This window comes from Epinephelus moara, chromosome 22 (genome assembly GCF_006386435.1).
Source record: "Epinephelus moara isolate mb chromosome 22, YSFRI_EMoa_1.0, whole genome shotgun sequence".
Lineage (NCBI taxonomy): Eukaryota > Metazoa > Chordata > Actinopteri > Perciformes > Serranidae > Epinephelus > Epinephelus moara.
This window is the reverse complement of record NC_065527.1, coordinates 16,026,548-16,049,143: the sequence shown is the minus strand read 5'-3', so window position 1 is coordinate 16,049,143 and position 22,596 is coordinate 16,026,548. Positions and strand designations below refer to the sequence as shown.

General features: G+C 40.3%; 1 protein-coding gene across 6 annotated transcripts in view; it reads left to right on the top strand.

Annotated features, from left to right (window-relative positions):
- The first annotated feature begins 657 nt into the window (after positions 1 to 657).
- Positions 658 to 22,596, top strand: part of yrk (Yes-related kinase) — a 28,211-nt gene continuing 6,272 nt past the window's right edge. Inside the window, exons 1-11 of one of the 6 annotated variants that reach the window (XM_050034503.1) lie at positions 658 to 850; positions 941 to 1,151; positions 12,605 to 12,648; positions 14,007 to 14,258; positions 15,018 to 15,120; positions 16,205 to 16,303; positions 16,481 to 16,584; positions 16,731 to 16,880; positions 18,966 to 19,130; positions 19,741 to 19,896; positions 20,989 to 21,168. In XM_050034503.1, the coding sequence (XP_049890460.1) occupies positions 14,030 to 14,258; positions 15,018 to 15,120; positions 16,205 to 16,303; positions 16,481 to 16,584; positions 16,731 to 16,880; positions 18,966 to 19,130; positions 19,741 to 19,896; positions 20,989 to 21,168 (1,186 nt within the window). In that variant the 5' untranslated portion in view covers positions 658 to 850; positions 941 to 1,151; positions 12,605 to 12,648; positions 14,007 to 14,029. Of the gene's footprint in view, positions 1,152 to 4,995; positions 5,014 to 12,604; positions 12,649 to 14,006; positions 14,259 to 15,017; positions 15,121 to 16,204; positions 16,304 to 16,480; positions 16,585 to 16,730; positions 16,881 to 18,965; positions 19,131 to 19,740; positions 19,897 to 20,988; positions 21,169 to 22,596 lie in introns of those variants that run through there. The other 5 variants (XM_050034498.1, XM_050034502.1, XM_050034501.1 and 2 more) reach the window with 5 other exon arrangements.

Here is a 22,596-nt window from a genome sequence, read left to right as displayed (position 1 = left end):
CAGGCTGAGGTCAAAAACACAGAATAACTTGTATTTTTATATACAATAAAAAGTTATTATCAAAATGAAAACGGCTGCTTGTGGTGTTCTGGCTTTAACAAAACATACTTTGTGATCTGCTCTTTGTATTCTGATTTGAAGACTAATATAATAGACTGTATTTATATATTTTAAGACTTCTTTTCTTCTCTTTTTATAATACAATCAAAGAAACTCAAGACAGCTTAACACAAGCCCAGACTTCTGGGTGTCTTGCTGCAGGAGTTTCACCATCACGCCACAAGATGGAGACAAAGACTTGCAGAAATGTGTAATGGCACAGAGGTTTACTTTGCCAAGTCACTCCTCAAGGTGAACTGTAATAGAGTGGCGATACACCTGACCTCTCTCTTGAGTTACAGCGAAATGTGCCTGATAAGCCAAAGTGATACCAGCACGAGAAATAAAGTGACATACCTTTAAAGGCGCACTAAACAGTCACCTTACCGGCTCTGTACGCGGATGTCACACATATAATTCAGTCTTCCTGTAGTTCACACCACGGTGTGCATGTGTCGCATCTCACCCTGCATGTCAGGCATCAGAGTGAAATCACACCCAGACTGAATCAGCAGCAGTTACTGCCGGTTTTCTGGGTGTATGCCGGCTGCAGGCTGCAGGCTGCACCTACTTCCACAAAAACTTCAACTTGGTGCTTTTTAGTGTGTTTGCTGTCAAAGTAGTCTCGCTCAACCCTTCATTGTGACGTAGCCTGGCGCGTGCTACCACTATTTTTACAATTTAGCTGAGAAAATCATTGATAAAGCTAATTTGATTTGAAAACTCCAGTGTCAGGAGAATCGTTTTGGAGGTAGGTTACATTCTCAATTAATACGCTGGTTGTCCACTTTTCCTAATGTAGATAAAATACTATTATTTCTATTAAATAAAATCCTAATAGGTCGACTGTCCCTTACACCCGCGCGCTCCTCTGGGTGGACATTGCGCGCCTGAAGTCCGCTCCCAAAGTCTTCCGGACGAGGCGCACGCTCACTTCTCGTCACTCGCTCAGCGCAGTAGCTCGCGACTTTTCTCCGCGAGCCAACCGGACACCGCAGTCACTCACCTCGGGACACCAGGATTCCCCGGGATTACGACGTGTTTTGTGCCAGGTATGTTTGCTCTGTTTATCATATAATGTCTGAAAACGTCTCATGTAGTCACTGTGTTATATTTAAAGTGTGTGGTTTGTTGTTTTATAAGCACTGCTCATAATTTAAAGGCAAACTGTGGGAAATGTACCTAGAATATGGCACATATGGACAGGTAGTTTTCCCACATTGTTTATTAAATGGATTCTGCTTTGAACTTTTTCACTTTCTGTTCTGTATGAGTGGAGGAAGTTGCCTGTAGTACATCTCTGTGAAAGAGACTTAAGAAATTGCAGTGTTGATTTAACCCAGGTAGGTAAAAGGACTCTGAAAGCACCACATAAACCTTGAGTATTTTCAACAGCCCACCACCACAGCCCCTCTGTACCTTTTTCAAATAGACTGTAGCTGAGCTTGGTTGACTGTTGTCAGTGTTTTTGAAAATTGGGTAACTCTGGAGTGTTTACTGTCCGATAAAAGGAAGTTTGGGTAGTTTGCCTGTGAGAAGTTAATTGAGTGCGGATACCAGTACTTCCACTCTTCATGCTTGAAGCACACCAGAGAAGCTGATATTTAGAAATCAAACAGACAGCGTTGCATTATTGAAAGACTGGAATTTACCAGAGTTTAATCATGAGAGCTTTGAAGTGGTTTCTCTTCCTATAAAAACGTATTAGTTATAAGCTTGGATCATCACTTATAAGGCTGTAGTTACAGAACATTCATCGACAAGTGAAAAGGTCAAAGGGTCAAACAATAGCTTAGCATAAGATCTGGATTTGTGGTTGACTGCTGGGATCAACTTGGTGTTTCTGTCTGTAACTGTACCACTGCACCTCTGTCAAATCTCTGACAGATAAATTCTGAAAGTAATTTAGGCTGAAGGCCTCACGTCTGCCAGACTGTGTTAAATTTTCTTCAGGGGAAGAATATTCCTTTAGTAAATGTGACTGTGATTTATTTGGCAATGCGCCTACAGGAAACCACCTTGAGGAAAAGGCAGGGCTGGGTGTTTCTTTAACATGTTCATCCATCTGAAGTGTTTCTGCGGCTTTAGCGTGGTCTGACAGTATGTGTCAGATGTTTATCCCTTCATCATGATAGGCTGCAGGGAGGTTTCACAATCAACCACCTTCCTCGAAGTAATCAATATAAATCTTTGTTTCATTACTGATTTCAAGGTGGCATGTGTGTCTGTGTGAAGTCGTGGAATTTTAAGGGTCGGATGGGGAAAAAACGCGATTAGGCTGGCCAAGGCCGGACTTCATCACTTCCTGTTTCTTCTTACGAGGTCAGTTCCTGTCTTTAGCCTCTGGGCCAGGCAGGAAGGAAGGAGGTGTGGACAGGTTTTTTAGTTTGGGAGGGGGGTTAAAAAATGGACGTCAACATCGTCACACAGCTTTCCCACCAAGTAGCTGAGGGCTGGGACTGTTGAGAACTTATCCAAGATGAGCCCTGTAGCCATGGATGGATTATCGAATGGGCATACCAGGCACAGGCCCAGGTGCCTAAAGTATCAAAGACCCTCTGGCCTTCACCTCCAAAATGTCAAATGGCAAAAACAAAATACAGAGACACAAAATGACCACAAAGAGACACGAATTAACTACAGATAATGCAAAGGAACTACAAAGAGACACTGGGAGGCATAAAATGACTACGCAAAGACTCAAAATGGCCTCAAAGAGACTCAAAATGGCCACAAAGAGACACAAAGTGACCACATAGAGACACAAAATGACCACAATAAGACACAAATGGCCACAAAGAGACACAAAATGACTTCAAAGAGACGCAAAATGGCCATTAGAAGACATAAAATGACCACAAAGAGACACAAAATGGCCACAATGAGACACAAATGGCCACAAAGAGGCACAAAATGACCTCAAAGAGACTCAAAATGGCCACGAAGAGACTCAAAATGGCCACGAAGAGACTCAAAATGGCCACGAAGAGACTCAAAATGACCACATAGAGACAAAATGACCACTAAGAGACACAAAATGACCACAAAGAGACGCAAAATGGCCATTAGAAGACATAACATGACCACAAAGAGACACAAAATGGCCACAAAGAGGCACAAAATGACCTCAAAGAGACACAAAATGGCCACGAAGAGACTCAAAATGGCCACGAAGAGACTCAAAATGGCAGGAAGAGACTCAAAATGACCACATAGAGACAAAATGACCACTAAGAGACACAAAATGACCACAAAGAGACTCAACTCAAAATGGCCACAGAAAATGCAAAGGAACTACAAAGACAAACTTAGAGACATAAAATGACTACAAAGAGACACAAAATCACAAAAGGATGCAAATCTGTGTGTCTTGCTCCTTTGTCGAGGAGGTGGTGGGCCCTATTACATATCTGTGCCCAGGGGCCCATTGTCTTATAATCCACCCATGCCTGCAGCCTGATGTTGGACACCCCTGGACGAAGGGCGTTAACTACATCTGTCATTTCAAACAGGCGCTTTGCTGTTGTCAACCACTGATACAACCTGAGGAAGACTCCTCTTCTTGTTGCACCCATAGGTGCGGGCCCTGAGTGCTTACAAACAGGATTAGATTGGTTAACTTCTGTAACATAAGTTATGCATGCCCTCCAACAAGCCATCTCACTCCTGTATCTGGAGGATGTGATGACATCATGTGGAAACAGGACGTCCCAATGGCCGAGACACCTTACTTTTCCATTGCCCCCACCCCCCATCCAGTTTCTCTCCCGCTCCCTTCTCTGTGTGTGTGTATTTTCTCTGTGAGTGTGTGTTATGCGTGTGAGGGTTCAGTGACAGCTTGCTTCCCATTGTCCTATCATTCCTGCTCCACTCACCCTCTGCATCCTGTGGGGCTTCCTGCTAATGAGAGAGAGGGTCACAGCGTGGAATAAAAGATGGGTAAGAAAAGAGATGGAGGAACATGAAAAGAGGAGGACTGGAGAAAGTCTGGAAAGAACTGGTGTAAAAGTAGAGAAACTCAACAGATCTGAACAATCGTGTGTGTGTTTCTCTGTGTTCCCGCAGTGAATTCCCCCGCTGGGAGCAGCTTATCTGCAGTCCACTGTGCAGGAAAGGGTGTGTCATTTGGATTTGGATGTTTGCGAGCGTGACGATGAAGGGTGATGTTATTGTGATTTTGTAAGAGTGCACTGAATGCGTGCTAATGCTTTGTGGGCCAGAATTTATTTGCTTCCTTATATTGTCACAGAGTTTACAAATATAATTTTGAGGTACTTATACTTTACTATTGAGTGTTATTTCCATTTAATGCTACTTTATAATTCTGTTGCACTACAATTCAGAGGGAGACTCCACTTTTTTATTCCCCAGATACACTGAAGGTATTTGTTAATTTTCAGATTAGGATTCTACATACAAACATGTTGCATTATTCTAGATTAAAGGAACACTTCACCCACAAAATAATCATTTGTATATCAATCACTCACCCTGTGTTACTTTGAATTCACGAAGAAAACTTTTCTTGCATGCCTCTGTGGTAAACAAAGAATCCAAAACAGAGAAACTTCTTGATGAACTGGCTGCATTTAGCAACAGCCAAACATCCTCGCTTGAAGAGCTCAAACGCACATGCTTGGCCAGGCGCACTACTCGTCCATGCGTGACGCTGTTAATACAGAAGTGTTTTAAATAGTAAGATTATGCAGAAATGCATTTGTTTGAGAAGTAGTGAGCACACGACTGGGTAGATGAGACTGAGATCATACTGCAGGAGTTGTGTGAGAGTTTGTGAACTAATGTTTTGATACAGTTTTGCTGTTGTACTTCAACTCATCAAGAAGTTTCTCAGTTCTTGGATTCTAGAGGCATGCTAGTAAAACAAGGTTTTCTTCATGAATTCAACGTAAAATGGTGAGTAATTGACTATCAGGTCAGATCGTTGGTTTTATACCCTAACAATTGCTTTTTCATATTATTCTTTAACAAGGCTAAATGTGAACGTAGCGCTGTTTGATGCCTATTTAAGAGTTACAGCTGTTGTTTTAGCTATGCATTGGTATCGGTTAAAGCAGTATACCACCCAGCACTTTTACTTTAGGTACTTCGAGTACACCTTACAGATAAAATTTCCATACTTAAGTACATTCTGCTAACAATAGTTCTATACCTTTACTTAAGGACATTTTGCCGATAATAGTTCTATACCTTTACTTAAGTACATTTTGCTGATAATAGTTTATAGCTTTACTTAAGGACATTTTGCTGATAATAGTTTATACCTTTACTTAAGGACATTTTGCTGATAATAGTCAATACCTTTTACCTTTACTTAAGGACATTTTGCTGATAATAGTCAATACCTTTACTTAAGTACATTTTGCTGATAATAGTTCTATACCTTTACTTAAGGACATTTTGCTGATAATAGTCTATACCTTTACTCAAGGACATTCTGCTGATAATAGTTCTATACCTTTACTTAAGGACAATCTGCTGATAATAGATACCTTTACTTAAGGACATTCTGCTGATAATAGTTCTATACCTTTACTTAAGGACATTTTGCTGATAATAGTTCTATACCTTTACTTAAGGACATTTTGCTGATAATAGTCTATACCTTTACTCAAGGACATTCTGCTGATAATAGTTCTATACCTTTACTTAAGGACAATCTGCTGATAATAGATACCTTTACTTAAGGACATTCTGTTGATAATAGTTCTATACCTTTACTTAAGGACAATCTGCTGATAATAGTTCTATACCTATACTTAAGGACAATCTGCTGATAATAGTTCTATACCTTTACTTAAGGACATTCTGCTGATAATACTTCTATACCTTTACTTAAGGACAATCTGCTGATAATAGTTCTATACCTTAAGGACATTTTGAACACAGGACATTTGTAATGGAGTGCAGTATTGCTACTTTTATTTTAGTGCTTGATCAAAATACCTTTTTCATTGCTGCTTTTTTTCAAAGGGTTGGTTAAGTAAATTAAAAAAGAAAAAGAAAAAGAAGCATCTATGCATTTAGTTTTGGTTTCATTTGTCCACGTCTTTAGATATCCAGATTTCTGCCTCCAACCCATTTCAATTATGGAGGTAAATTAAATTTACAGTACTCACATCACTGAGAGATAAAGTTAAAAATGAAGCAGTGACAACTCTCCCCAGAGACAGTTTACCCGTTACTCTGGAAAATCCACTGATCTGATCAAGGGCAGATTTTCTAAAGTCAACTTTTTTGGTAGAAAGTATTTCAAGTTTGTGAATAACAAAATTAAATTCACCTCCATTGTATTGGGCGGAGGTGGATATTTCAAAACTTTGGTAAACAAATAACAAACTATTTGTATGTCATCATACCATTAGGGCTAGGTAAGAAGTTTTATGTAACAACCCTTGCATAAACTGTCACTGGCATGAACACTGATGCTTATAGTCTAACAAAGATGAGTCTGTACTGCCGGAGGGCCTGTTGCTGCAGACAGAGTTTCAGCAAACCAATACCACGCATGTCCCCACCAGAGGAAGCTGCTTCTGTATTCTAATTATTTCTTCTTGCCAGCTGCTATAAAAATCTGCTGCGACAGTGAGCAGTGCAGCGAAGTTTTGAAACAGATAACAGAGCTAATATACAGAGATATATCTGAGGAATGAGTTTGCTGAAAAGTAGTTGTTTTATTTGTGGCAAGAGGCAAGCATTCATGGTAATTATATCATGGAGAAATAATGACTGGGCCATTTTATTGTTACACCATATGCAGGTTACTGGTGGCAGGAGGCTTAACATAGTTTAGATAAGGTTAAAGGCAACATGACTGAACCTTTTTTTTAAACATTGTATGCAAGGATATCACTACATCTTTCATTGCCTAATGACATATTTATCGCTATCGCAGGTCCTTCCTGCCTGCTGCTGTCAGGCTACATAACCAGCACTGCTCACAGTAAACTGCACCATGGACACTTTCGGACACTATGGACACTTTATAAACACCACTATGAGCATTGCTGTCCCCCATGTTGTTGTTTATTTGCACATACAATATTCACTTTGCACTAAATATGTTCACTTTAATCCATTGCTCACTTTTTATCCACTGCTCATTATTATTATTATTATTATTATTATTATTTTTATTATTATTATTATTATTATTATCATCATTATTTATTGCTGTTTCTTATATTTTCTGTACTATTTTTGCATATGTTGTTTTTTAAGTTTTTAATTAATGAAATCTTTAATCTGACTCTTTCCCCTTGACTGCTGTAACACTGGAATTTCTCAATTGTGGGATCAATAAAGGTGTATCCTATCTTATCTTATATTTCAGACTACATGTCACAGCTTAACTCTTGCAAAAATCGAGCACGGTGTGTGTTTGTCTGCTTTACATGCTGTTCTCATGCTTTACATCTCATTTTGTCTCTTAGTTTCAAGAAGCAAAGAGGAACTTACGCTGTTTTTAAATTACTCTGGTGTAATAGCCAGACTCTTTTACAAAACACCTATAAAGTAGCAACAAGTGCAAAGTGTGCCAATTCCGCCAACGTACCACCCATCACCACCACACACCCACACACGCACATACACACTTTGCTCTGGTACCTTATATGTTTGAAGCTGGTTGAAAGAGAAACCTAATTTATATCATAAAGCACAGACAAAGGTGAGGCAATACACACGTGCATGTTTAATTCTGCTCTCTGTGCATGCTTGATTGGTGAAGCCTTTGTCCAGTGGGCCGTGCACTTTGCTGCATGTGTGACTTTACTGTTGAAATGCTGCCTTTGTGTGAAAACACCTCTCGTCAATTGAATTATCAGGTGCTATTTACGAATTAAAGCAGCTTCTGTGTGCAGAGAGGAAGACAGAAATATGATCAACAGGAACCCAACAGAGAACAATGACTGTAAGGCCGTCCCACAACACAGTTCTCTGTGTATGTGTGTGTGTGTGTGTGTGTGTGTGTATGTACTGTATATCCCTGTTATTGTGCTGAGGTCATCTGCCAATCTTAGAAGAGCAGAAAAAAGATGAGATGAGAGAAAGAGCAGAGGTGAGATAAGGATGAAAGGGAGGAGGCCCACTGTCACTTCTCCTTTCTAAAGCTTATTAGAAAGTCAGGGATAGGGTGGATAGTGCAGGGGTGTAGCCACGGAGAAGAGAGAACCAGCAACAGAGAGGAAGATGTGTGAGTTCAGGGTGTTTGTTGCACTGCAGCTGCCTGGTGTGTGTGTGTGTGTGTGTGTGTGTGTGTGTGGACTCTGTCCTCAGTTTCCAGGAAAAGGGGGGAGCTATCCAAAGGGTGGACAGGAAACTCTAACAGGGCTAACTTCCTGTAGCTCTCCTGATGGCTGACCTGATAGTGAATGAGTGTGTGTGTGCGTGCGGGCTCGTGCACACATAACATTTTTGCATATTTTGCTCCAGTCTCTCCTGGATGTCGCCCATAATAGCCTTTGTTGCTGTAAAGATTGAAAGGAATTTTGGGGGAATTTGTTGGGTGGATGGGACGAACCTTGCGCTGTCAACTGGGAGCTCTGGTGTTTTTTCATAATGAAAGTGAATTACTTACTCTTTTTTTTTTTGTTGCTCCCTGCCACAACCTGTATTGTTCTTCCTGTGTGTGACTTCCCTCACATTCCTCAGTAGGTGGGGAGGCTACAGCCTGGAGGTCAGTCAGCATGAAAGGTTGCCAGTTTGAATCCTACGGCCGCTTTACACCAAGTTGCCAGTTTATTGAGGGCACCTACAGTATAGGTACAATGAATGCAGTCTAATATAACAGCTCTGCTATAAATTCTACCTTCATGAAGGTTATAATGTTCAGTTTAGTTGAGACTTTTAGAGAGGCGTTGAATTAATTTTATAGTCAGTTTTTGAGGCTGTAGTTTGTGGTGCTGTTGGGTTTTATTGCATCATACAGACAAGTAATTCTAAAATTTTGTGTAACTGAATTATATCAATAACATTAAACTAAATATCAGAAGCTACAGCCTCCAGATTGACTCTGAATTTTAATCTAGGGCTGAATTTAAAGATTATTTTCATTATTGTTTAAAGGAGCAGTGTGTAGCATTCAGTGGCAGCTAATGGTGAGGGTTGCAGATTGCAACCAGCTGAAAACTTCTCCTTTTCCTTACTCTGATAACTTCAGATCCAGATCCAGACATTTAGGAGGTTTTTAGCAGGGAACCTAATGATCCGTAGAGGTTACTTTCTTTCCAAAACAGTTGGCCTTGGAGATTTAAAGTGGTCTAAAGTGGTTTAAAGTGTTTTTACAACGCCGTTCAGCTTGTCACAGAGGGGCTGATGCAAAAAGGCAAAAACTAGTGTTTAGTCTGTCCGTTTTGGGCGACTGTAGAAAGATGATGCACTCTCTGTGGATGACGACCCGCTCCCTATGTACTGTATATATAATAGGGTTGCCAAAAGTATCGATACTCTGAAAATTATCAATACTCAAACACTGTATTGGGATACAATACTAATTTACAAAAGTATCGATACTAATAGTGCACGCCACCTCAGCGCCTGTCTGGTGGGCACGACGGGTCCGACGGACACGCGCTGTGCAGGCAGCGTCTGGCAGGCACAGAGCCCTCACTGCAACCCGGCTTGTTGTCGACGCTGTGCATGCATGCACACATTTCTGTTGCTGTAATATGGCCAGCGCAGCTGCAGGAGGATCAGAGCAGCCAGTTTTGGTCAAAAATGATAAAGGAAAAAGCGCTCTTTGGAAATATTTAGTGAAGTGAACACAGCACGCTGCAGACGGCAGGTATAGCCCCTCCCCTCACTAGCAGCTGAGCAGCTGGTGTCGCCAGCATCAAACTAAAATATAACTTCTAACGCTAATGTGGGAGCTAAGCAGAAAACTTTATCAGTCATGCCCGTCTGTAACATTAATAGACAATGTTAGTTTAACAGGACAACACAATTATGTGTGTCTGAAAAGTTATGTTAACTGAAAAGTCACAGATTGAAGCTGAAAAAAACGTTTGGTTTCTCCCGTAACCCCTGGTTCTCTGATCACAGTGAGGTAGAAACAGGAGCATCCTGAGCCTAAACTACCAACTCTATTTGATCAGCAATGAAAATATGGTGCCAATTCACCAGAAGCACAGAAAATAAACAGGGCTGTAGATAAATACATTTGTATGGACAGATCTTGTTTCTGGTTGTTATTTATTTTGGGGGGATTTTTTGTTGTTATCATTGATGTTACTGTTCTGATCTTTATTTAAAAAATGACATGCCTCTTAATTTTTTGCTGCTGTATTGAAAATGGTACCGAGTATTGAATATTTTCCTGGGTATCAATATCGAGTTTGAAATTTTAGTATCGTGACAACCCTAATATATAAACAGCTCATTCTAAGGTAACAAAAACATAACAATTGTTATTTTCAGGTGATTATACACTATAGAAAACATACTTATTATATATATTTCTGTCAGTATATCCCCCTAAATCCCACACACTGGACCTTTAATCTGCCAATCAATTGAAATGTCTTTAAAATGTCGGAAAAAAAGTGAAACATACTTATAAAAAAATCCTAAAACTCATAGTGACATCATTAAATAGTTTATTTTGTGCGACCAAAACTGAATGTGGGATTTCTGGCACTTTTGCTGATTTTTTTCTTTCTGTTGATCAATTAATCGATTATATGATGAATTGCTTCAGCTGTAAATGAATCTGCACCCCTTAAAAACAGTTTCAACAAAAACTCAACGTCATAATGTTTGTAAATGTAGATTTATTGCAGAGCATTATAGTGATACTATAGTAAGACACTAGATATCGTCTTAGATTTTGGATATTTTTCCTGGTTTTAAAGGCTGCGTTACAGTAAAGTGATGTAATTTTATGAACTCATCAGACTGTTCTGTCTGTTCTATTATTTGTCTTTACCCACTGAGTCAATATATCCACATTATGGAAGATTTTTTTAAAAATATTGTCACAATTACATTATTGAGGTTCTTGGTCAATGATATTGTAATATTATATTTTCTCCATATCGCCCAGCCCGAATGAGACTGCATCATTTAAAGGAGTGGCTTGTTTTTGTTTTAATTAAACAAATGAGACACAACATTAGGGCCCTTTAGGCCTGCCAGTATCCCTGTTTGAGCGCAGTCACACATGACCAAAGTTATTATAACAAATATTTGTCTTCACCTTGTGAGCGAAAGGGTGAAAAAACATTCACGTCCAGTGGCAAAGCAAATTTGTTTCTTTGCATCACGTGGAGTTCAGCTTTGGCCAGCTAAGTCATGCCCTGTACCATTGGCAAAGAAGTATGTGTGGAGGACATATTGATTGCCGCTGTGTTTAACTAGCTGATATTGTATGATACTGGTCATGAAAAATACAAACTGTCCCAAATGAGAGATGCTGTCTGGCTGGGTGAGCTCAGAGACAGGGATGGAATGTAACACAATGGAAACTGTATCAGTAACATATTTCACTGTATATATTGCAAGCTAGCTAACATTAGCTAGCAAACTAGCTTTCCGTGTGCATCACACCCAGCACTTCCTACATTCAGCCAAGATATCGCCTCAGTGTGACTGTACCTTTTCAAGTGTTTATGCTAAGCTAAGCTAACTTGGTGCTGGCTGCAGCTTCATATTTACTGTACAGAAACGAGTGTTATAAATCCTTTCACCAGAAAAGCAAATAATAGTATATCCCAAAATGTCAAACTTTTGCTTTAAGATAGGTGTGCCTAATAAACTGTCGACTGGCGCTTGAAGAATGTCCACACTGGCACTTAGCAGTACGCAGATTTGTTTTCCTGCAGATATCATAGTGAAAAAAAAACAGACTCGTGTTGATCAGGAAAGCCAGCACGCAATTAAAATGTTTTACAGTCCTCTCTGTATGTTATTTCCTCTTGATGCTGGCACCAGCTTTTGCTCTATTGAAGCACTGCGGCCCGCTCAAAACTGGAAGTCAGGATTGCGTACAAGCTGTGCACATAATGATCTTTGTGAAACAAATTTCACACTGTCAGTGACTGTCACTTTGTGTCAGTTATCTCTGTCCAGTGATGACATTTACAGGTCTCTTTCACCACAAACACACACACATACACACACACGCACACACACACACGCACACACCCACGCACACACACACACAGCTGTTGACCAGAGAGAAGAGAATGACTGAGTACCCCTTCTCGAAACTGCAAAGCAAAAAGGGAAGTGGCTAACCTCACATCTCTCTCTCTCTCTGTCTCTCCTTATCTTGAGCTGTCTCTGTTTTTTTTTCCGAACTTCTCTGTCTCCTCGCGTTTCCCTTCACGCATCTCTTTATTCATGCTTTAACGCTTTTGAGCCTTTTCTCTCACATCCTCCAAAACCTTTTCCCTCTCCGGTGCTCTGCCACTCATCCTCTCCTGCCCTGCTCTCTCATTCCGCCCCTTGTCACTCACTACTCCCCTCCTTTTTTTTTTTTTTGTTCCAGTGGCGATGGTGATTGACAGATGATCTGACTGAGGAAGACATCAGGTGAGGAAAAAGTTAACTTCTCCTTCCCGCCTTACCTCTCACTTCCGCTCTTCCTCCTCCTGCTCTAGGGAAGTTGAGTTTTTTTTATTTAAAGTTTGTTGCTTCTCTCTCGACAGTTCTCCTCAGTTTAGTGACCTCCTGTGTGCTGTTGATGTGTGTTGCTTTCACTTTCTATCAGCTTGTGTTTGAAAACTCAGGTTGTGTAGACATGACTTAGATTATTTAAAGTAATTTTAAAATGATCTCTATCATGTGTGGAGCACTGATAATATGATTAATTGGGTAGTTGAGTCATTACTGTACTTAAAGGTACACTCCATCAATTTTACACATGAAGTCAGGTTTACTGTGAAGACAGTTATATAATGCCATCTGTGACTGGAGGAGATTTCTATTCTATTTTCCCATTTTTTTTGTGTCTAGTGACTAATGGGAACAACAGTTTATGAAACCGATCCAGTATTAATTGAGACCCCTTAGGGCATGTTTGCACCGTCATTTTACGTCCACTAAAAGTGATTGCTTTTGCCACTTACAGGCCTAGATTATTACTGTCAGAGAATTTATGGAAAGTATCCCTTCAGAAATAGACCTTAAAATCTTTTTTGTTTAACCAGAAACAGCCACAAACTCACCATGACCCAACCCACCAGACTCCATTCAAATAAACAATGATTTTATCATCGTAAAACGCTCTTCGTTTAAAGTCGACAAAAACAAAAGAAAACTCACAGAAGCCATCTTGGTTTGTCTCTCCACTATTCTGCCAATCACCAACTCTGGTTTAGTTGAAATAAATCCTTTATTCACCCAGTTAGATGTGAAATCATGATGGCTCTGTACACACTAAAATGACTGTTTATTTAAATGGTGTCTGGTGGAAACAGGATCCAGGTTTGAAAATATAAATAATTTAACAGAGGGCTGTTGTTGCAAACTGGATGTATGGAGTTTGGGGTGTTTGTTTATCAGGCAGCAGTGGTCTAAGGGAAAATGTTATCAAGTTGCATTATGGGAAATGTAGGACCATATGCTCACATACTTATAAACAGTGCCTGGAAGAAGATCAGCCCTGCAAATAGACTATGATACAGTTAGGGTTGCTTAGTAACCTCAGACACAACCTGCCAGCCCCTAACTCATACTAGGCACTTCTTTTAAATTCTGAACCAACTTTTAAACAAACACATTGTTACTAAAGATTATTGTGTTGTACTTATACCAAGTAAAATGGTTTTACAAACTGCATACAGCTTTAATCATCATCAGCATCAAGCAGCAACGCAGAGAAGTAAAACTGACATTTTACATACTGACAAAGTTGTGCCATGTTTCTTTAACTCTGCTTGCCTTCACAGACGCTGTCTCCGTGGTGGTTATTATGGGGTGTACCTGTTGCAAGCAGAAGAAGTCCGCCAAGGCAGCACTAACATCAACAGCAGCAGTAGACGTTACGGATCAGTCTCCTAGCAACGCAGATGGAGGGTTGTCCTCGGCCTTGACTCCAGGCCGTTACTGTCCCGACCCCACTCAGACCATCCCAGACTTCAACAAGGGCTTCTCTTCAAGCACCATCTTCCCAAACAGCAACACACACCAGCGGCCTGGAGGTATAGCAAGTAGGACTCAGTGTGTGTGTGTGTGCGTGCAAGTATAATGATCTTATATTATGAAAATCAATATGCATATTAACAAGTATAGATTTCTAACCCAGGGCTTCTTCAGTGACATTTGTTTTTATCTTAAAATTATATCTTTGGTACTATAAAGATCAGATAAATATATCTTGTAAGAGTCTTGATGGTACGCTGTGATGTTTCTCCACCAAAACATGATTCAGAATATTATATAAATATGACAAACAAGGCTACGTTGAAAGAGTTATTGATTGCTCCTGTCCATACTGGCCCTGAAGAGTTTTCCTCATAGTGCAATTTATTAAAAGCGATGGAGGTTTTGTGCAGAAATGCATTTTAAAATCCAGTCATTTAGGCTTCAGCAGTCTCATTTAGACAAATCTAATGGATAACTTTCAAAGTACAATCTGTGTTTCCTGACTGGGATAGTAACATAAAGAGGTACTAAGAAGACTGTAACTTTGGAAGATACCCATTTGATTTGTACAGTATAACTCAGACTGCCCCTCATCTCTTACACTGGAATCGTGCAATGAAGGGATCTCCTCACATCCACTGTGGACAGGAGGAATCCTGACTTCAATAACTATTTTCATGTACCTTTAATGTATCCTTCAGGTCATTTAAAACAGTAAAACCCTACATGATAGTCGGTGTATAACTTTAAACGGATTGTTGTGTGTGTCTTGTTGTGTGCGTTCATGTGTATCTGTGTTATGTGTGTGTGTGCAGGTGGTGGAGTCACTCTCTTTATAGCTCTGTATGACTATGACGCTCGCACTGAAGATGACCTCACTTTTCAGAAAGGAGAGAAATTCCAGATCATCAACAACACGTATGTACAAATGTTCCCAAATACAACTTTTCATAACATTTCTGTACAGGATTGTGGCATAGAATATTGTAATCGACCAAATGCATCTGGAGCTGAAACATGATTTCAAACTATATGGATTAAATGTCTTAAAGGGACAGTCTATGATAAAAAAAAATACTGCTACTGCTAGCTCACTTAGCACCAATGAGATAGCTTACATTACAGCTCAGCACAGGAGGACGCCATTAATGTTTACATATCGCACTGTCACAAACATGAGTCAATGCACGCTTCCTTTTGCACGGTGATACAGTTGGCCAGTATAGTTTAGTAGAAAGAAAATAGTTCCTGCATTAAACTGCTCACACCAAGGTCTGTGAATTGTCCTTAGTAATTGGGTCATGATTTTTGGAAAGAGACATTACTGTCAAGTTTTTCAAATGTTATTTTTTGGCTCTTTGAGCTCCACAAGCTGAGTGCCATCTAGCTCCATTATATCCAAAAGAAGGCAGACATCTTTATGGCCCATTTCTCCAACACATAGCAACTCACACCAAAACAATCTAGACTGATAAATAGCACTACAGGTAAGATAAAATATATGTATTTTTGATTTTGTGTTGAGCTGTCACTTTAAATGAGGTCAGTTTTGACTCCCAAAAGGTAGTTAATTTTGTTTGCATACATTACGCGCCACAAGCTGCAATTAACTGTCACCCATTAACACTGTGAACTGTCAGAGGTGTCAACTGCTGCCGGCGATGATGACAAGCTCGTGCTCTTGATCAGTGTTCTTGTCCTACACCGGAAATCTAAAATCACTTTGTATGCTGAAGTTTAAATTTGCAGGTGTTTAAAGCTGCCGTTGCTCCAGCAATTTCACACATTTGCTCTTCATCTTCTCTATCGTCGTCTAGACACCTTTTATTCTTCAATTCATTTTAATGAAGCACAGTTTTGTCATTGTTCCTTTTAATTTTAACATTGTTGAAAGTAGAATTAGAGTATAGAGCTACAAACTCTGCATCATGTGTCGTATCAAATCGTGAGCTGACTAATGTTGTCAGGCAAGCTCACATTTTGTGTGTGTGCTTTTGTGCAGAGAGGGTGACTGGTGGGAGGCTCGTTCTCTGGACACAGGCAACTCAGGTTACATCCCCTCCAACTACGTAGCTCCTGTCGACTCCATACAGGCCGAAGAGTGAGTACACACACACACACACACACACACACACACACACACACACACACACACAGAAGTCAAACTACATGTGCTACGAGTTTAAACTGACAGATAATCGACATGTAGTCCTAGGGCAGAGGTCACAGGATGTGTGCTGTTGCTGTGGTGACCCATGTGCTGTTGTCATGGTTACAGGTGGTATTTTGGGAAGATGGGGAGGAAGGATGCGGAGAGACAGCTGCTGGGCCATGGTAACCAGAGGGGAACTTTCCTTATACGAGAGAGCGAGACCACCAAAGGTAATGAGGCCACACTCACTCTTAATAGAGACTCGCTGCTCTAAATATGTGAAAACTTTCCTGTTCTCTCTCTTTCTGTCTCTCACCTCTCCCCCAACTCTCCCCTCCTTCATTCACCTCCCTCTTCCTCTCCTCTCTCTTTACAGGTGCTTACTCTCTGTCTATCCGTGACTGGGACGACAACAAGGGAGACCACGTCAAGCATTATAAGATCCGCAAACTAGACAATGGTGGCTACTACATCACCACGAGATCACAGTTTGACACAGTTCAGCAGCTGGTGGAGCACTACACAGGTAACATACACATTAACACATGGGGACTAATTCATCCTCTTATTTTATGCTTCTCCTTCAATTTAGGGGTTATAAGGGGGTTACATTTTCTTTTTCTTTGCACCTTCGTGCTCCAAAGCTCCTGCTTCCAAGGATTGTATCTCAACCTTGTCTTAATCATTCTCTTCCCAAATTCAAGACAGACTTTGAGCCTGTTATTCTGCTTGATTCATACTGTGATTACACTTTTACCAGTGGTGCAAAGTAAGTACTTTTACAGTACATATTTTGCTTGAGGACTTCTATTTGATGCTACTTTATGCTTCTACTTTTCAGAGGGAAAATTGTGCTTTTCACTACACTACATTTACCTGACAGCTTCAGATTCAGATTTTACAATGAAGTATATGATCAGCTTATAAGATATAATGCTTTGTTAAAGGACGACTCATCTACATAACTGTGCAGTAAGTAATCAAATTAAGCTCCACCCTGACCAGCATCAACAATATTAAAATGAATCTTACATGTTAATGCATCAGAAACAATAATCTGGGAATTAGGTTCATTTTACTGTCCTGCCTATGACGACATAAGGGATGTATGTTTTAGTAAAATGACCTCCACTTATTTCCTTTTGGTTGGATGACCATAAAAAAATTGAGTTATGTTTCAGAAGTAGAACCTTTTTGTTTGTCAGAGCTGGGACTAAAGGCAAATTATTTTGTTTGGGACTGAGCAGTAAGATAATATGTATTTTGGATTGATCACTACAACAATATTGTAATAGTGTCTTGTAAACCCATGATGGTCGGGCAAGATTAGGATTTTAAATACAGAACTTTTGTTTGTAAGACACTTACGTTTACTTTAGTTAAGGATTTGTTTAATTTTCTTTATCACATCCATAGTCAATGCAACTGAATATTCAAGCAGTGAGAGAGAGAAAAAAATATCTTTTTAGAGCCAAGAGTGATTAAAAAATAAAAAATTGTGAGACAGAATCTTGTATCACAAATGAAACCTTGGCCTTGTTTTCGTTTAGGCTGACTCATACTCTATTTCCATTTTCAAGGGTTGGCTATGAAAAAAGAGCCATAAAAAAATACACGCATTCAGAGATAAAGGCTAAAATAAAATAAAATAAGATAAAATAAAACAAAGCAAGACAAAACAAAATAAAATAAAATAAAATAAAATAAAATAAAATAAAATAAAACAAAACAAAACAAAACAAAACAAAACAAAACAAAATAGAATAAAGTAAAACAAAATGAAATAAGATAAAAATTAAATTGAATTAAATTAAATTAAACAAAATAAAATAAAACAAAATAAATTAAATTAAATTACATTTGATTAAACTAAATTAGATTAAATAAAACAAAACAAAATAAAGTAAATACCATGCTTATAGCAGTTTGGCTTTACAAAGTTGCACACTTTACGTTGCAACATCTGGACAGAGGAAAACGCAATAGAGAAAAAGGAAAAATTAATAACTAAAAAGTAGTAATTATCTTAACAAAGTCAGGTCTCAGAAGTTTGACATATTGCACCCATTTTTCCAGAGTTGTTTAGTAAAAGATTTCAATACTTCTTCCACCACTGACCATTAGTGATTCTTTCAGCTTGATTCTGAGTTGTTGTAACAAGCAGGGTTCACACCCTCCACTTCCTCTGCTCTCTGTCAGTGTAAATCTGCCCCCTAGTGGCTTATGTTGATACAATAAACACTCTGCAGTTACTGACTTCACATGACACGAACATGAAAAGCAACCTGAGAGATTTGGCCACCTATATCGTTGCTTTTGGTGTTTGTTTGTTTTTCTTATGAACTTTGTTTGTGCTGCATTGCCTTGTCTGTGTTTGTAGATGCTGCTGCTCAGAATGTGTGTTTATGTCTGTTTTGCAGAGTTTTCCTTGTGTCTTTGTACTTTAGTTTTGGGTTAACTTGTCAGTTGCATAAGCGCATAAGCAACCTGTCATGTTCTTTTTTTTTATCTCTGCGTTTGCTGCTTTTTTTCCTCTGTTTTCTTTCCCTCTTGTTTCTTTTTTTCCCTTCGCCTGCTTGTTTGTCTCTCCTCTCCTCTCCCTCTCTCTCAGAGAGAGCGGCGGGACTGTGCTGCCGTTTGATTGGCAGCTGTAAGCGGGGCATGCCTAAGCTGGCCGACTTATCAGTGAAGACCAAGGATATGTGGGAGATTCCCCGTGAATCCCTCCAGCTGATTAAAAAACTGGGCAACGGCCAGTTTGGAGAAGTCTGGATGGGTAGGAATTGTGGGACTGTGTTGCAGTGGGGGAAGGTGAGAGCGGGAGCACACCTGGATAAAATAAAGCATTAAAAGATGAGCAGGTACATATAATGCATTTAAGTCCTGGTTGTGTTCAGTTGACAAGAACATCAGTAAACGCTTCTGGTGTAAAGACACCTGCGCTCTCACAAAAACACACTGTAAAGCCCTGTTTATCTGTCTGTGTTGTTCAGAGTCTGTCTTCCTGCAGTATACCTGTGGGTTGAACCACACACACACACACAGCTGATAGATGGAGTCTGGACTAGTTTGTAAATGTTTTGTGTTCAATTCAAACTGCAGCAGTGAAACAAATTGCTGTGTGTGATAACACAGAGGCAGCAGTTAATGAATAAAAATGTGGCTTTGTTTTACATCCAGGTGTGCAGACTTGTTCACTCCTCCACTGTCGTTGCATGTGCATGTTTCATCATCTCACCTCACCTCTTTGTCACCTCCCCATCCATCTTTCTCCCATTTTGTCACCCATCACTACACCCTTTTCCCCCATTCTTCATCACCCACTTCCACTCTTCCTTTCTCTACATCTCCACCCTCTCTGGCTCCCACCTCCCTCCCCTTAATAGGCTCTAATGATGGGCTGTGTTATTACCTGACCAAGCCCTGTCTTAACAGCACCCCACTCACCATGGGCCTCGGGCGGGATGCCTGGGAGGTGCACAGGGACGCGCTGTCCCTGCAAAGGAAGCTGGGACAGGGTTGCTTCGGGGACGTTTGGATGGGTGAGACTGATACCGCCAACCCCTGACGCCTTCCACAGGCAGAGGGAGAACTGTCTGTCCAACGTACAGTGTCCGTTACTGTCCTGTAGCAAAAATCATTGTTTATGCTACATGTCATTTATGTCAGTGTTTGTAAGTAAAGTTTGATGTTTTTCCCAATATCACTTGGAATTCCCACGTTACATGTAAGACCAATTTGTGTTGAGACTGTCATGCAGTTTCACTGACTGAATCTACGTGTGTTGGGTTTTCTAAGCTGTGCAAAGTTTGGCCCTGAAGCCCAGCAAGCTTTGTGCCAAGGAATGGGAATCGAGAACCAGTTGTAACGGCTTCCAAATTGTGCGATCCATTGGAATTGTATACCTCCAAGATTATCACTTCCTTTTATCCATGTCAGAGTGTTTTGCGGACAGTTAACATGATACCGAAACGTCTCTAAGCATCATGGGCTTAAATTTCAGGAATGCCATGTATCTGACACTCGATGTGTTAGTGCCACTGCTGGTCTGTTACTGAGGGTAAATATACTGTTTTATTAACATCAGTGTCACACTGTGTCACATGCATGCTTTTTTTCTACTCTGTGTCTACACTGAGTTCAGACTTAGAGATAATAAAACACATTTGTTGATTCGGACAACCTCTGTATGTCTACTTTTGCTCTCACACAGAAAACTGATCAGGATTCAGTAAGAAAATAGATAAAGAATCAGACCAACAGGCAGAATTGTCAGTGGCATTGGAATCAATCAAATCTTATCAATTCCCATCCCAGTTTGTGCCTGTCCATGTAACTCAGGTACTACTGGTGTTAGGACCAGTAAACCTCCCTGCCCCCTAACATCACTCTGCCTCATGTCATGCATGCTCTCCTCAACAGCGATCATTTGCATGCACCAGAAGTATGACCACATGTGTTTTTTTGGTCATAGCCTCTTTATATTTATATCTGCATGCGTGGGTGTTTGTGTCCAAGTATAAGTAGTGTGTACATGTACAGCTGTTGCCTTGTCGTTATGCAAGGTACACAGTATGTTTCTGTGTGTCTCCACGTACTATGTGTGCATTAACTCTTCCTCGTCTCTATGCCAGGCATGTGGAACGGTACCACCAAGGTAGCGGTGAAGACTCTGAAGCCAGGAACCATGTCCCCTGAGGCGTTCCTGGAGGAAGCTCAGATCATGAAGAGACTCCGCCATGACAAGCTGGTGCAGCTCTACGCTGTCGTGTCTGAGGAGCCCATCTACATTATCACTGAGTTCATGAGCCAAGGTATCAAGCTGAGTAAACTGTCAAGCCTGTGATGTAGTGTAGATACTATGAATCGCTGCATACTTTACTGCAGTACATGAGAACTTCTTCACATATTTAATCTGCACCTGAATCTGGAAAAGGATTCACTCGTTTTAACCATTCTTTAAAACTTTTGTGAAAAGACTGAGACATTCCCATTATGGTTAAAAAACAGTTCCAAAATAAAAGTCGGCCCGATGTCCATAACATTACCTGGCTGTCAGCTGGACGTCCTTTCTGAGCGCCCTAGCAACGTTGAAACACAAAGCAAAGATGACCAAATAATAAACTAACATTGACCTACACGTGACTCAAAATCTGGTCTCCAAGGTGAAAGCCCCATTCATCCACTCAAACTTACTACTCATACGTATTTTGTTGCTCCTTATTTGATGTCACCTAACTTTCTGGCATAAAGTCCTGAAGGCAACGTCTCCCGTGTGTGATCAAAGATGGTTTGGATGAAGACTATTGGCTCTTACAAACACCACAGGCTTAAAACAATGAGACAGAAACAGACAGACAGACAGGGAGGTAGGTAGATAGATAGGTAGATGGGTAGGGTTCTAGGTAGCTAGATAGATGGATGGGTCTAGGTAGGTAGATCGATGGATAGATGGGTGGGTCTACGTAGGTAGATGGATGGATGGTGGGTCTAGGTAGGTAGATGGATGGATGGGTAGGTCTAGATAGATAGATAGATCGATAGATAGATAGATGGGTGGGTTGGTCGAGATAGATAGATGATAGATGGATGGGTGGGTCTAGTTAGGTAGATAGATGGATGGATGGGTGAGTGGGTCTAGGTAGGTAGATAGATGGATGGATGGGTGGGTCTAGGTAGGTAGATGGATGGATGGGTAGGTCTAGATAGATAGATAGATAGATAGATAGATAGATAGATGGATGGGTCTAGGTAGGTAGATAGATGGATAGATGGGTGGGTCTAGATGGATGGATGGGTCTAATTAGGTAGAGAGATGGATTGTTGGGTGGGTCTAGGTAGGTAGATAGATGGATGGATGGGTAGGTCTAGGTAGGTAGATAGATAGATGGATGGATGGGTGGGTAGGTAGGTAGATACAGTATCTCACATAAGTGAGTACACCCCTCCCATTTTTGCAAATATTTCATTATATCTTGTCATGGGACAACACTATAGAAATGACACTTTGATATAACTTAAAGTAGTGAGTGTACAGCTTGTATAGTAGTATAGATTTACCTTGCTCTGAAAATTACTCAAAACACAGCCATCAACATCTAAACAGCTGGCAACATAAGTGAATACACCCCACAGTGAACATGTCCAAATTGTGCCTAAAGTGTCAATATTTTGTGTGCCAACCATTATTATCTAGCACTGCCTTAACCCTTTTGGGCATGGAATTCACCAGAGCTCACAGG